We start from the raw sequence: 11,983 nt of genomic DNA, 5'->3' as shown, positions 1-11,983 counted from the left end.
GACTTTAAAGGAGGACTGTTCTGCAGCCCTCGCCTGAAACTGGACTCACCTGGCAGCGTTTTGAAGACAACGTCCACCAGGTGGCGTTATCACCTTCAGGTGAGCTACTGACATCACAGCTGGCAGGTCCTCTGTTCGGACTGGCAGCTTTAGTTCAGTTTGTAGTTTTATTTAAAACATCAGACGCTTCCAGTTAAACATTTAGCGACACACACCTGCTGTATCTGTCAGAGTCTCGGGGTTAAGTGTCCTGCTCAGGGACACTCTGATCTTATCCACTGTTCCATCACCACCCCTTTGGGTTATCTCCCTTTACAGCAGGCAGCAGCGGGCCAGCTGTACAGGTGGATGTTGCATTAGCTGAATGCTAACTGTGGCTAACTCCACCAGGTAATCTGGTGTGGAAGGTGGAGCAAAGAGCATGACGGCGTTTGCTTGTGCTAAAGTATCAGTTAAAGGAAAACGTCACTGGTACAAAGCTGTGGAGCAAACGGGATTCGTGGCTCTGAGTGACGACTCCGCCTGGATCATCAGGACCAACGGAGACCTCTACCTGCAGACAGGTAACCAACACACACACAGCTGTTTCCGTGGCAGCTGTAGTTCCGAGACAGGGTTGTCTCCGGACTCCCTGAGTCCGTCTGATGTTGTTTTTTGCTTGACTGGTCTTTGAAAACCAGAATCCTATTGCTGTTCCTGCTGCAGCTGTAGTGTCTCTGTGTGACCAGCAGGGGCGTCCTCTTTCAATCTGCCGCTCACTTTTCTGTCACTGATCACGTTTCTGTCCACACTACAGAAAGAACAGTAGTGATATGAATGTGTAAGCGTTCCGCTTCAGTTCCTTACACATTAGAATGGTTCTAATGGAGACGCAGGAGCTCCGAGGAGGAGCACTGCTCCTTTTATTGAAGCGAGTCAGCTGAGGTGGTTCAGTATCTGATCAGGATCCTCCTGGACCAGAACACACCGGAAATTATATTCTCATCAGGATACATCAGGTACTTCCTGCGCGCTGTTTCCATAATAACCGCTGTCTCCTTGTGTCCCTCAGGTCTGAGCGTGGACCGGCCCTGCGCCCGCGCTGTGAAGGTGGACTCGCCCTGCGTCTTCAGCCAGGTGTGTGTGAGAGGAGGCGTGGTCTGGGCCCTGAGCGAGCACAAGGCCCTGTTCTACAGAGAGGGCCTGAACAGCTACTGCAGCGAGGGCGAGGGCTGGAAGTACGACACCGTCAGGTACTACTGCTACTGTAGTACTACTGTGTACTACTGTAGTACTACAGTAGTACTGCAGCGAGGGAAAGGGCTGGAAGTACGACACCGTGGTACTATGCTACTGTAGTACTACTGTAGCAGTAGTACTACAGTAGTACTACAGCGAGGGAAAGGGCTGGAAGTACGACACCGTCAGGTACTACTGCTACTGTAGTACTACTGTAGTACTACTGTAGCAGTAGTACTACAGTAGTACTACAGCGAGGGAAAGGGCTGGAAGTACGACACCGTCAGGTACTACTGCTACTGTAGTACTACTGTAGTACTACTGTAGCAGTAGTACTACAGTAGTACTACAGCGAGGGAAAGGGCTGGAAGTACGACACCGTCAGGTACTACTGCTACTGTAGTACTACTGTTACTGCAGCGAGGGAAAGGGCTGGAAGTACGACACCGTCAGGTACTACTGCTACTGTAGTACTACTGTAGTACTGTGGCGAGGGCTGGAAGTATGACACCGTCAGGTACTACTGCTACTAGTACTACTGTAGTACTGCAGCGAGGGCGAGGGCTGGAAGTACGACACCGTCAGGTACTACTGCTACTGTAGTACTACTGTAGTACTGCAGCGAGGGAAAGGGCTGGAAGTACGACACCGTCAGGTACTACTGCTACTGTAGTACTACTGTAGTACTGCAGCGAGGGAAAGGGCTGGAAGTACGACACCGTCAGGTACTACTGCTACTGTAGTACTACTGTAGTACTACTGTAGCAGTATTACGGCAGATGGGACTTCAGTCTGGATGTCAGATCAGAGTCCATGTGACTCTGCTGAAGCTGAAGCTGAGGGTTTATTCACTTAATGTGTGTGTCTGTGTGTGTGTGTGTGTGTGTGTGTGTCTGTGTGTCTGTGTGTGGCGTGTGTGTGTCTGTGTGTGTGTTGTGTGTGTGTGTGTGTGTGTGTGTGTGTGTCTGTGTGTGTGTGTGTGTGTGTGTCTGTGTGTGTGTCTGGTCTGTGTGTGGTGTCTGTGTGTGTGTGTGTGTGTGTGTGTCTGTGTGTGTGTGTGTGTGTCTGTGTGTGTGTGTGTGTGTGTGTGTCTGTGTGTGTGTGTGTGTGTGTGTGTGTGTGTGTGTGTGTCTGTGTGTGTCTGTGTGTGTGTGTGTCTGTGTGTGTCTGTGTGTGTGTGTCTGTGTGTGTGTGTGTCTGTGGTGTCTGTGTGTGTCTGTGTCTGTGTGTGTGTGTGTCTGTGTGTGTGTGTGTGTGTGTGTGTCTGTGTGTGTGCGTGTGTGTCTGTGTGTGTGTGTGTGTGTGTGTGTGTGTGTGTGTGTGTGTGTGGTGTGTGTGTGTGTGTGTCTGTGTGTGTCTGTGTGTGTGTGTGTCTGTGTGTGTCTGTGTGTGTGTGTGTCTGTGTGTGTGTTGTCTGTGTGTGTCTGTGTGTGTGTGTGTGTTTGTGGTCTGTGTGTGTGTGTTGTGTCTGTGTGTGTGTCTGTGTGGTCCCAGTGAGGCTCAGGGTCTGGACTTGATGTGCGTTGCCCTGGGAGACGGTGGTACCGCCTGGGCCCTGGATGCCAGTGGCAGCCTGTGGTTCAGAACCGGTATCTGTGGGTCCAGACCGCAGGGGGACGACGACCACTGGTGGCAGGTGGGCCGAACCACTTCCTGTTTGTTAAAGCAGCGTGATGGGAGATGTGGCGTCGTTTCAGAGTCTACTGTCTGTCCCCCCATCAATCAGCATCTCGGACTACGTGGTCTTCGATCAGGGCAGTCTGTTCCAGACGCTGCTGCAGGCCACCCAGAGCGTTGCCACGGTAACCAGGGCGCCAGTGGAGCGGGTGGTGGCCTTCCTGTCGCAGTACTCGCAGTGCCAGCCGAGCCTGGTCAGCGCCAACGCCAGCGGAGTCTGGGTCGCCTCTGGCCGGAACCAGCTGCACCGGCCCGCGGCAGTCTCGTGGGTCAGTAGGGAAGGCAGAGTCCTGCAGAGCGGGTTCAGATTCAGGGTTCAGGTTCTCAGCTGGTGTTTGTGTTTTCTTCAGGAACCTTCTGGCAGAACGTTGTTCCAAGAGGAACCGTCTCAGCCACCAGATGGACCTTCATCACGTCATCGGCTGTCCCGCACAGAGAAGGTCACACCTGCACACTGCACACACCCAGACCTCAACAAGCAGTCCTGGTCCACCGCCTGCCTTTAACTCTGAACGCACCTGACCGTTAGTCTGCCTGTGTCTCACCTGTGTCTCAGGTACGTTCCTGTGGTTGGCTCAGAGCCGGAAGGATCTGTTCTGTGTCTGGGACCAGGATGGAGAGCTCCGCCCCTCCTCCGTCCCTCTACCACCTGAGGTAAAAACACCTGGCTCTGGTCCGCATTGACTCTGAAGTTCTCCCTGTGTGTTCTGCTGATGTTCTACTGGGTTCTACCTGTGTGCTCAGGTGGAGCTGACTCACCTGTCTGCCTGCCGTGATGCTCTGTGGGGTTTGGACACGCACGGCAGAGTCAGTATTCGGACGCTGTCTCCGTCCTGTCCCATCGGACTCCACTGGACCCCCCTGGACCTCAGCCAGCTCGGTACGTACCCGGGTCATACAGGTGGAAGGTGGGCGGAGTCACAGGTCGCATTTATGTAGCTGATATGAGCTGACAGCAGCTGGACGGAAGAGTGAAGGGGAGGTTTCCTGAAATAAATCTAAACACGACGAGTAGATGTCATACTGCAGTATTAAAATATGTAGTATGTCATATATACACAGAATACTGAAAAAGAAATACTTTGTAAAGGTGTTGTTGGGGTCAGGTGTTCGTGTTGTTGGGGGTCAGGTTACAGTGTGACGCACAGACTGTTTCTCTGTGACAGCTGCAGGTTGTGTAACAGATCCAGAGGTCAACATGGAGTCTGTGTTGATGTCAGACTGAAACCTGACTGCTGGTTCAGGTCTGTTTTTAGTTCCCCTGCCCTTCTCACTGTCAGAGACCACATGACTGTCAGAGTCTGTTGAATCAACACTGAGTCAGAGGGCCTTTCTCATTTCCCAAATTTGTGCCTCCTCGATCCTCGACTTACAGCTGCTATATCTGTCAGAGGTCAGAGGTCGCACGCCTCTGGAGCAACGAGGGTTAAGTGTCTCGCTCAGGACACATTGGACTCTCACAGTGGATTTGAACCCGCGTCTCTCACACCAAAGGCATGTGTCTTATCCACTGAACCATCACCACCCCGGTTTCTGAGCGTAGCTCATCCAGGTAAACTTCGGGTTTAACTCTGGGTTTTCAGCACCACGAGGGCGGTTCACTTCTTCCCGGGTAGATCGCCATGGTAACTGATGCTGAACGGCTAACCTGCTCCGGAGCAGGTTCTGTTCCAGATAAGAGATCGACTCTATGAAGACGCCGCCTACTGACCAATCAGCTCTCTAAGAAATGAGCGACATCATCTTACAGAGACTGATTAAAAGCCTCACGTCACTGTAGACCTGCAGGTTTTTACAGTAAACCTACTAACTGCTCTGAAATGATACGTTAAAATAAACAGGTTTCATTTTTCTTATCCATCCATCGTCAACCGCTTATCCTGCGTACAGGGTCACGGGGGGGTGGAGCCAATCCCAGCTGACATCGGGGCGAAAGGCGGGGTACACCCTGGACAGGTCGCCAGTCCATCGCAGTTGGCAGGATATTAAAATACTAAATTTTAATATGAACGTAGGCTGTTAATTTTAGATTTGTAGCTTTCTTAAAGTCTAGCACACAGAGACTGTAGTCATGTTCCGCCCACCTTCTCCGTCACAGCCGAGCTGAAAGAATAAGGCTGATGTTTTCATCCAGCTCACATGAACACATTATTACAGACTACTGTTCGCTTCTCCCTAGCTGCAGTGGTCCCGGCTGGGTCGGGAAACCCCGGGTTGAGTTACCGAGTTGATAACCAGCTTCGTGGTACCGCTTATCTGGACCGCGATTGTTCGGGTTAGTGAAGCCAGATAACGTAAAGAGATCCTGGGTTTGTTGAACTGGCTTCGGGGTGCAGGACCCTGATCCATCAAATAAACAACGACCGTAGTGACTTTATTCACTGGACTATTCATGGAACCACAGAACAATCTGAGTATTTACTGGTTACTGCTAATTTATCAAATCACCTTGAGATGTTGAATGTTGAAACTTTACCTGAGGTGATGAAACATGGCGGAACCGAAAAGACAGAACAGAACGAGTGAATAATGAAAACTTCAGCGTTCGTCCGTGACTTCTTTATGGCCAAAATTCACAAAGGGCTACAGGTTCTACAGGTCCTGAGGATACCTCAGGGGCAGTTGATTGGTCCAGTTTCTGGGGGTTCCAAAGGATGTTTCAGTAGTCCATGAGGTTTTAAGGTCCCACATGTTTATAAGTGTGTACAGGTGTGTTCAGGTAAAATGTCACCTGTGTGTCAAAGGGAGTGTTCGTCTGGTCAGTGTGAGCTGCGGCAGTCAGAACGTCTGGGCCGTGGACAGTCGAGGAGTCGTTTACTTCAGAGTTGGAACCCAGCCTCTGAACCCGAGCATGATGCTGCCAGCCTGGATCCACATAGAACCCCCTGTACAGGTAACACACACACCCGGATCCACATAGAACCCCCTGTACAGGTAACACACACACACCGGATCCACATAGAACCCCCTGTACAGGTAACACACACACACCGGATCCACATAGAACCCCCTGTACAGGTAACACACACACACCGGATCCACATAGAACCCCCTGTACAGGTAACACAAACACCGGATCCACATAGAACCCCCTGTACAGGTAACACACACACACCGGATCCACATAGAACCCCCTGTACAGGTAACACACACACACCGGATCCACATAGAACCCCCTGTACAGGTAACACACACACACCGGATCCACATAGAACCCCCTGTACAGGTAACACACACACACCGGATCCACATAGAACCCCCTGTACAGGTAACACACACACACCGGATCCACATGGAACCCCCTGTACAGGTACACACACACACCGGATCCACATAGAACCCCCTGTACAGGTAACACACACACACCGGATCCACATAGAACCCCCTGTACAGGTACACACACACACACCGGATCCACATAGAACCCCCTGTACAGGTAACACACACACACACCGGATCCACATAGAACCCCCTGTACAAGTAACACACACACACCGGATCCACATAGAACCCTCGTACAGGTAACACACACACACCGGATCCACATAGAACCCCCTGTACAGGTAACACACACACCGGATCCACATAGAACCCCCTGTACAGGTAACACACACACACCGGATCCACATAGAACCCCCTGTACAGGTAACACACACACACCGGATCCACATAGAACCCCCTGTACAGGTAACACACACACACCGGATCCACATAGAACCCCTGTACACCCCTGTACAGGTAACACATACACACCGGATTCCACATAGAACCCCCTGTACAGGTAACACACACACCGGATCCACATAGAACCCCCTGTACAGGTAACCACACACACACCGGATCCACATAGAACCCCCTGTACAGGTAACACACACACCGGATCCACATAGAACCCCCTGTACAGGTAACACACACACACCGGATCCACATAGAACCCCCTGTACACCCCTGTACAGGTAACACACACACCGGATCCACATAGAACCCCCTGTACAGGTAACACACACACACCGGATCCACATAGAACCCCCTGTACAGGTAACACACACACCGGATTCCACATAGAACCACCTGTACAGGTAACACACACCACCGGATCCACATAGAACCCTCTGTACAGGTAACACACACACACACCGGATTCCACATAGAACCCCTGTACAGGTAACACACACACACACCGGATCCACATAGAACCCCCTGTACAGGTAACACACACACCGGATCCACATAGAACCCCCTGTACAGGTAACACACACACACCGGATCCACATAGAACCCCCTGTACAGGTAACACCACACACCGGATCCACATAGAACCCCCTGTACAGGTAACACACACACCGGATCCACATAGAACCCCCTGTACACCCCTGTACAGGTAACACACACACACCGGATCCACATAGAACCCTCTGTACAGGTAACACACACACACCGGATCCACATAGAACCCCCTGTACAGGTAACACACACACCGGATCCACATAGAACCCCCTGTACAGGTAACACACACACACTGATCATCCAACTGTGACGTCATGTCTCTGCAGCCAATAGGAGTGCAGCTGGTCAGTATTCAGACGAGTCCTAACGACCGCCTCCTCTGGGCCTTGGACAACAGAGGAAGCGTCTTTGTCAGGACCGGACTCAGTGATGAGATGCCTGTGGGACGGACTGGGAGCTGGTACCAGGTACGTGCCTGTCTTTCTGATCCTACCTGTTCAGGAGGTTCTGTAAATGATGGACTGACTGGTGTTCAGGGTCTCACGTGTGTTTGAATGCTGTACTTTAATCGTGTACATGTTTGTGTACTTTAGGTCTGGCGGTCAGTCAGCTGGTCCTCAGCTCTCGGACAGTTTGGGTTCGGTGTGTAAACGGAGATCTGGCTCGACGTTACGGCGTCTCTGACAGAAACCCTGCAGGAGACTACTGGAAGAAGATCCCCGGAAACGCCAACTGGTTAACTGGTGAGACTGGGTTCATACTGGAGAGACTGGGTTCATACTGGAGAGACTGGGTTCATACTGGTGAGACTGGTCCAGACTGGAGAGACTGGGTTCATACTGGTGAGACTGGGTTCAGACTGGAGAGACTGGGTTCATATTGGTGAGACTGGGTTCATATTGGTGAGACTGGTTCAGACTGGAGAGACTGGGTTCATACTGGTGAGACTGGTTCAGACTGGAGAGACTGGGTTCATACTGGTGAGACTGTGTTCAGACTGGAGAGACTGGGTTCATACTGGTGAGACTGGGTTCAGACTGGTGAGACTGTGTTCAGACTGGAGAGACTGGGTTCAGACTGGAGAGACTGGGTTCAGACTGGTGAGACTGGGTTCAGACTGGAGAGACTGGGTTCATACTGGTGAGACTGGGTTCAGACTGGAGAATCCGCATGAACCAGCCTGAAGTGTGTGTATTACTTGTATTCTCAGTGACAGACGTTGATTTGAGTACCTCAGATGTGTCATATTCTCCGGTGTGTCTCTCTCTCTCTTCAGTGACTCCAGAGGACGAGTTGTGGGCGGTGACTCTGATTGGTGGATTGTCCCGTCGCCTGACGAAGCTCCTCCCACAGACTCCCTGTAGACCCGCCCCCTCAGGCCCGTCCCTCAGCGGAGACGACGTTGATGACGAATGGGAGCTCATCTGACCAGTGACATCACTGTGATGTCACCACTGTTTGGTGTTGGTCTGTCTGATCTGGATCCACCTGGAGGGACGTCATCTTAGTGACATCACTGTGGGTTGTGTGATGCCACAGACCGACACTGAGCAGGCAGGTGACATCATTTCCTGTGACATTAATGTTTAGAGGACAATTCTGAAGGACGATGCCACACAGGGAGCCCAGCGGGCTGCTGGGAAATGAAGTGAAATAAGTTTCAGTTTTGTTTCTAAAGGAAGCACTTAAATCTGAAGGGACTGGTTCAGTCTGGTTCTTACTGGTTCAGTCTGGTTCTAACTGGGTCTAACTGGACTAATGTTTCATTCCTGTTCAGCTGTCTGTTTCTATGTGAGGACATTAAGGGAACACGTTTACTCCAGTTCTAACTGGTTCAGTCTGATTCAGTTTATTTGAGACTAGTTAGCTTGAAGCTAATTATTAAAGGGACGCTCACTCCAGTTCATGTGATCAATGCACGACCGATCGATATTTAGTAGTGACCTGGACTTAATGTTTGTTTGTTTTATGCTTTTAACTGGAGCTGCTTCTCTTCTCACTTTAACTTCTTCAGTTTTTCTTCTTCTGGAGTTAAATGAGTCGAACTGGTTTGGATTCTAGTTGCTGGTTCACCTGTGGAAGTGTTGCCCTCATGCACAGTTACCACGGCAACAGGCAGGGCCCCCCCCCGATCCATAAAAAACATGTAAAAATGTAAATTTAATAAATGTCTGTTTGTGTTGTGTTTGTTGTTAAACAAGTTTCACCCAATAAGATTTAAAACAAAACCTGGACTGTAGTTTACCTTGATTGATCCTGATGTACTGTTTGGCCCCCTATGCACTGTATTGAACCCTGATGGACCCGATGGACTGTAGTGGACGCCATGGACTGAGGGGGACCCTGATTGACTCTGGTGGAACCTGATGTACTGTAATGGACTCTGGTGGAGCCAGTAAGGAGCAGGTCTGAGTTCTGAACTGGATTTATAAAAAAAACTCTGGGTTTGTCCTTTAAATGTTGACTCCTCGTTGCCATGGAAAAACCTGAGCAGGTATGACTGCGTCATGATGTCATCCTGCTGTCAGCTGATTGGTTGGCTGTCCTGACCAGTAAGAATTCAGTGTAAACTCGCCTGTTGCTAGAATTCATTCATTAACTTAATAAACATGCTTAAACACTGAAGCAGAATCAGTTATTGAGTACAAGTGATTATTGATTATTATCTGAGAGCTGCTGAGAGGCCCAAAGTGACCCTTGCATGAACAAACATAAAGACCTGAAGGTGAAAACCTCCAAAAATCTGATTTATCAGTGACCTAAATAATTTCAGTTTTGAGTTGATACATCTATCAAAACAACTATCAATACATTTATCTGACGCTTTTATCCAAAGCGACTTACAATTGCTATACATATCAGAGGTCGCACGCCTCTGAAGCAACGAGGGTTAAGTGTCTTGCTCAGGGACACATTGGTGAATGTCTCAGAGTGGGAATTGAACCTAGGTCTCCAACAGCAAAGGCAAGCATCTTATCTATACGCCACCACCACCCCAATAAATCTATCAATGCAACTATCAATAAATACAACTATCATAAATCTACCAATAAATCAATCAATAATCTATCATACAACTATCAATACATTTATCAAAACATCTATCAATACATCTATCAAAACATCTATCAATAAATCTATCAAACAACTACCAAAATCTATCTATACATCTATCAATGAAGCTATCATTAATTCTATCAATGGAACGATCAATACATCTATCAATAAATCTATCAAAACACTATCAATACAACTTTCAAACAACTATCAATACATCTATTAATACAACTATCAATGAATCAATCAATACATTATCTATACATCTATCAATGAAGCTATCATTAATTCTATCAATGGAACGATCAATACTCAATCAATACATCTCTCAATAAATCTTAATACAACTATCAATAAATCAATCAATACATCTATCAATAAACCTATCAATACAACTATCAATAAATCAATCAATACACTATCAATAATCAATCAATCATCTATCAATAAATCTATCAATACATTTATCGAAACATCTATCAATACATCTATCAAAACAACTATCAATAAATCTATCAAAACAACTATTAATACAACTATCAATACATCAATCAATACATCTATTAATACAACTATCAATAAATCATCAATACATTATCTATACATCTATCAATGAAGCTATCATTAATTCTATCAATGGAACGATCAATACATCAATCAATACATCTATTAATACAACTATCAATAAATCAATCAATACATTATCTATACATCTATCAATGAAGCTATCATTAATTCTATCAATGAACGATCATACATCTATCAATAAATCAATCATACAACTATCAATAAATCATCAATACATCTATCAATAAATCTATCAATACATTTATCGAAACATCTATCATTACATCTATCAAAACAACTAGCAATAAATCTATCAAAAACAACTATCAATACAACTATCAATACATCTATCAATACATCTATCAAAACAACTATCAATAAATCTATCAAAACAACTATTAATACAACTATCAATACATCAATCATACATCTATTAATACAACTATCAATAAATCAATCAATATTATCTATACATCTATCATGAAGCTATCATTAATTCTATCATGGAACGATCAATACATCAATCATACATCTATTAATACAACTATCAATAAATCAATCAATACATTATCTATACATCTATCAATGAAGCTATCATTAATTCTATCAATGAAACGATCAATACATCTATCAATAAATCAATCAATACAACTATCAATAAATCAATCAATACATCTATCAATAAATCTATCAATACATTTATCGAAACATCTATCATTACATCTATCAAAACAACTAGCAATAAATCTATCAAAACAACTATCAATACAACTATCAATACATCTATCAATACATCTATCAAAACAACTATCAATAAATCTATCAAAACAACTATTAATACAACTATCATACATCATCAATACATCTATTAATACAACTATCAATAAATCAATCAATACATTCTATACATCTATCAATGAAGCTATCATTATTCTATCAATGGAACGATCAATACATCAATCAATACATCTATTAATACAACTATCAATAAATCATCAATACATTATCTATACATCTATCAATGAAGCTATCATTAATTCTATCAATGAAACGATCAATACATCTATCAATAAATCAATCAATACAACTATCAATAATCATCAATACTATCAATAATCTATCAATACATTTATCGAAACATCTATCATTACATCTATCAAAACAACTAGCAATAAATCTATCAAAACAACTATTAATACAACTATCAATACATCAATCAATACATCTATTAATACAG

At 46.2% G+C, this 11,983-nt stretch overlaps 1 protein-coding gene across 1 annotated transcript; it reads left to right on the top strand.

Annotated features, from left to right (window-relative positions):
* Positions 1–6: 6 nt before the first annotated feature.
* Positions 7–9,084, top strand: LOC119892909 (tectonin beta-propeller repeat-containing protein 2-like; the record flags this gene model as incomplete). Its single annotated transcript, XM_038704882.1, is given in 16 exon segments — positions 7–25; positions 28–99; positions 391–417; positions 420–563; positions 1,052–1,232; positions 2,713–2,854; positions 2,916–3,141; positions 3,144–3,164; positions 3,246–3,335; positions 3,452–3,549; positions 3,640–3,775; positions 5,640–5,788; positions 7,449–7,560; positions 7,563–7,589; positions 7,716–7,865; positions 8,399–9,084. Coding segments are annotated over 16 exon segments (1,746 nt in total), but the record flags the coding sequence as incomplete, so codon positions are not given.
* Between the last annotated feature and the right edge of the window lie 2,899 nt (positions 9,085–11,983).

Source organism: Micropterus salmoides, unplaced genomic scaffold, assembly GCF_014851395.1.
Source record: "Micropterus salmoides isolate LMB-PRFRI ecotype aquatic unplaced genomic scaffold, ASM1485139v1 Ms_hic_scaffold_747, whole genome shotgun sequence".
NCBI classification, from domain to species: domain Eukaryota; kingdom Metazoa; phylum Chordata; class Actinopteri; order Centrarchiformes; family Centrarchidae; genus Micropterus; species Micropterus salmoides.
The sequence above is the reverse complement of the archived record's forward strand: the minus strand, read 5'-3'. Positions and strand labels throughout refer to the sequence as shown.